This window comes from Mus pahari, chromosome 17 (genome assembly GCF_900095145.1).
Source record: "Mus pahari chromosome 17, PAHARI_EIJ_v1.1, whole genome shotgun sequence".
Taxonomy (NCBI): Eukaryota; Metazoa; Chordata; class Mammalia; order Rodentia; family Muridae; genus Mus; species Mus pahari.
This window is the reverse complement of record NC_034606.1, coordinates 66,007,904-66,012,110: the sequence shown is the minus strand read 5'-3', so window position 1 is coordinate 66,012,110 and position 4,207 is coordinate 66,007,904. Positions and strand designations below refer to the sequence as shown.

Here is a 4,207-nt window from a genome sequence, read left to right as displayed (position 1 = left end):
CAGAGGCCAAGCCCTGCTTCTACTGCAGATTCTTTACGCCCCAGCCACTGTTCTCTCTCTCACCCCATCCTGGACAGGCTCTGGGAAAGAAGGGCCTGGGAAAGGTTGACCTTAACAATAAAGACAGGACCTCATCCCCCTGCCTTTTAGATAGGGAGAGACCAGAAGAAGGAGGTAGGGACATACTCCCTCACAGGAAGGGACAGACCAGCCACTCTGCCCAAAGCCAGGCCAGATATCCAGGCTCATAGCCCAGGTGTGAACCTTTCAGAAACGGGTTCAGAGAGCATACTCCAAAAGATTCCCTTGCCCTTCTCTATCAGCGACCAAGGGAGGGGCAGAGACCAGGGCAAGCTTGTAAAGGACTTTGAAGATGAAACAGGCCTGTAGCCAAAGATTGTTGACACAGCCACACTAGGAGCTGGAGCTTAAGAGGCCAGGCGCTGCCAAGCCAATAAAATGCAGCTATTGTCTCTTCTTGGCCCCTTGTATACGCCAGCAATTGCTGGCATATAAAAGGGCCTTCAATGACCCAGGGGACAAACGGCCTCAGCTCCAAACACTGTCAACTTCTCTCCTCTTCCCGCGTGTCCTCTCCTCCACCATGACCTGTGGCTTTCGAACTGGAAACTTCAGCTGCGCCTCAGCCTGTGGCCCGCGGCCGGGCCGCTGCTGCATCTCTGCAGCTCCCTACAGGGGCATCTCCTGCTACCGCGGACTCTCAGGGGGCTTCGGCAGCCACAGCGTCTGTGGGGCCTTCCGCTCTGGCTCCTGTGGACGCAGCTTCGGGTACCGATCTGGAGGCGTCTGCGGGCCCAGCCCGCCCTGCATCACCACAGTTTCTGTCAATGAGAGCCTGCTCACGCCCCTCAACCTGGAGATCGACCCCAATGCTCAGTGTGTGAAGCATGAGGAGAAGGAGCAGATCAAGTGCCTCAACAGCAGGTTCGCAGCCTTCATCGACAAGGTGGGTGTCCTGGGCCAGCCCTTTCCCGGAGCATAGCATGTCACAGCCAAGGCCAGGCACTGAGCGGGGAATCAGAATGAAGGCATACCCATAGAACCTCCAAGGCCAAAGGAGCACAGACAGAAACGAACAGGAAGCGGTATTTTTTAGTCTGGTGCAGGAGGAAAAAACCTGAAGGCACCCTCAGAACTCAGAGCAGGACCTACAGAGCCCAGGCCCCGCCTCTCCAATGCGTGGGACCACGTAGAAGCTTGTGTAGGAAGCAGGGTGTCCTAACCAAGTCAAGGTCAACTGTGGAGACTGCCTGGGGGTTTATCTCACACAGCCTTTTGAATCCCATGTAACCACTGCGGCCAGTGTGCTCTGTGCGAGCTACTGTATTAGAGCTCAGCAAGCCGGCCTTCGCTATAACCACAGCCCGGGTCCACAGGGCTGTTTGCAGAGCCAGAATGGACTCAAGCCTGCAGCTGCTCAGGCATCCACATGCAACTGAGGCTTGAATACAAGCCCCAAGGAGAGAGCAGCTGGAGCGCTGAGGAGTGCTGTCCAGAGCTGGCACACATGAGACACTAAAGGTAGCACAAGGTCGAACTTACTAAGTACATGGAAAGGTCATTACACACAGGCATGGGAATCCAGGGAGTGGACCAACCTGGTGGTGGGGAGACAAGGTCAACATGCAGCTTGGGCCCCGATAGTCTGTAATAATGGTGGTGAGATACAGCCCCTGCCAATCAACGGTCTCTCCCTGCAGTCAGCCATGTGCCCCAACCTTCAATCCTGCTCTTGAGCTCAGGAACAAGGCATCCCTGCACTTGGATGCCAGGTGCTCATTATTCTAATTGCACTGTTGTCACAGGGATTCAGTAATTTGCACACACTTGTTCACTTTCCAGAGTTTGCAGTCACAGTCAGCCTTCCTAAACAGGCTCACCGGTCCATTCACAGGCTGACCTTCACAGCTGCCCTGGCTGTGCTAGCTTCTTGAAATAGAATGCCTCTCTGCACCTTACTAACAGATGCTTTAGCCACCCCAGACTGTGGAAGGCTGGGAGCTTTATCCAAAGTCACAGACTAAGAAGAGGCAGAGTTTGGACTGGGTTAAGCGCGTCCAGCGACACCGGGTGAATTGACTGAAGTTAGCTCTCAGGAAAGAATTCCAGGTTGGCACCTGCCTTCAGCCCCAGTGTGGCTGTGGAGAAGACATGTTAGCAAGGGAGGACATGACACACACACACACACACACACACACACACACACATCTGCCCTCTGATTCTGCAAGAGTCTGTTCTCAGACTTTAACTCTGCATGGCAGGTGCGCTTCCTGGAGCAGCAGAACAAGCTGCTGGAGACCAAGTGGCAGTTCTACCAGAACCGCAAGTGCTGTGAGAGCAACATGGAGCCTCTGTTCGAGGGCTACATCGAGACCCTGAGGCGGGAGGCTGAGTGTGTGGAGGCCGACAGTGGCAGGCTGGCTGCCGAGCTCAACCATGCGCAGGAGTCCATGGAGGGCTACAAGAAGAGGTGAGGGACACTGGGGAGTCTTGACAGGAGCTCCCTGGGTACAGAAGAGCTGGCTTGTGCTTGGGGTCTCTATGTGCCTAGGTCAGGAAGCCCACCCCTGCCTTATCAATCAAGGAGCCCTCTCCCTGTCTTCCTTCAGGCACAGAGTGTCTGTCCTTTACAGGGTTCTCTCCGTCTGCCTCCCCTTCTCCACCCAACTTTCCTAGTCTCCAGAACTAACCCTTAAGCCCCTGGATGTTGCTTGTAGGGTTCCCTCCTCTACTCTCCTCCAACACTGCCACACACACCCCATAGACACAGCAGGATCCTACCAATCCAGCCAGCAGTGTGCATGGTCCCTGCCCTTGGGGAGTTGAGTCTGCTGGGAGGCAAGCATGACATGGCCATGTATGGAGACAGTTCCATGTGACACAGCCACGAAGGATGGGCACCAGGCCTCAGGATGCTTCTGTTCCTCAAAGGGACCAACCAGCCTTCTTCAGTGGCATGTCCTGCTACAGCCCCTGGCACCTACCCCTGTCCCTGAGCAGGCCTCCCCTCAGACTGGTCCCTTGGTTCAGTCCAAGAACAGATAATAGACAAGGTGCTGACCAAGGGGTCAGAGAGAAGGATGAGAAAAAACAGCCACTCAGTCTCCTGAACATTAGACATACACTCATACATGCATGTTCACGTATATGTGTGTATATACTCACATATGTGTCCATAGACACATACATGTTCATATACATGCATATGCAGACACAGGTATGTCCACACACAAATGCATGTTCATATACACACTCATACATTCATGTTCATATACATGCACATGTACACACATGTATAATGACATACATGCATACATGTTCACATGCATGCATACATACAAACATATGTGTTTGTGTTTGAATGTACAAATGCACAGCTTTCAAATGCCACTATCCTATCTCTACTGCAAAGACCCAGTGTGCTCACAGGCCTGCCTGGGCAGGGAGTATGACCCCGCTAAGATCCTATAAAAAGGCCTATATTTCAGGCTGCTCTGTGGGCTGGCTTCATGGCTGTTTGAATAAGGCCTCCCTTACCTCTTGTCTCAGGTATGAAGAAGAAGTTGCACTCCGGGCCACAGCAGAGAATGAGTTTGTGGCTCTAAAGAAGGTGAGTGATTGAAGCTACTCCTTGCCCAGTTCCACCCCACCCTGTCCCCTCTGGCCTGCCACTCAGTGGCCAGATGCCTCCAGCCCAAGGGAGAGCTAGCGTCATGTCTCTCTGCAAAACCCAACAGGATGTGGACTGTGCCTACCTGCGCAAGTCAGACCTGGAGGCCAACGCAGAGGCGCTGACCCAGGAGATCGACTTCCTGAGGCGACTGTATGAGGAGGTGAGGGCAGCAGCCAGGTGGAAGTCCAACCAATAGTCTATAGACAGTCATTCCGTGACTGTGAAGTCCTGTGTGGACCACAGGAGGTCTGAGAGGTTGGCAGAGGTGTGTGGGGTTAGACTGAGCATTCAAGAGGCTTTTGACTGCTGTCTCCTTCCTCCTGCAGGAGACCCGCATCCTCCACGCCCACATCTCAGACACGTCCGTCATCGTCAAGATGGACAACAGCCGGGACCTGAACATGGACTGCGTTGTGGCTGAGATCAAGGCTCAGTATGATGACATTGCCAGCCGCAGCCGCGCTGAGGCCGAGTCCTGGTACCGCACCAAGGTGAGAGGTCAGGACATCTGTC

The 4,207-nt window shown here is 54.0% G+C and overlaps 1 protein-coding gene across 1 annotated transcript in view; it reads left to right on the top strand.

Annotated features, from left to right (window-relative positions):
• Nucleotides 1-604: 604 nt before the first annotated feature.
• Nucleotides 605-4,207, top strand: part of LOC110334568 (keratin, type II cuticular Hb1-like) — a 6,024-nt gene continuing 2,421 nt past the window's right edge. The window contains exons 1-5 of the mRNA XM_021216293.1: nt 605-967; nt 2,283-2,491; nt 3,571-3,631; nt 3,759-3,854; nt 4,021-4,185. Coding sequence (XP_021071952.1) covers nt 605-967; nt 2,283-2,491; nt 3,571-3,631; nt 3,759-3,854; nt 4,021-4,185 — 894 coding nt within the window. The remainder of the gene's footprint in view (nt 968-2,282; nt 2,492-3,570; nt 3,632-3,758; nt 3,855-4,020; nt 4,186-4,207) is intronic.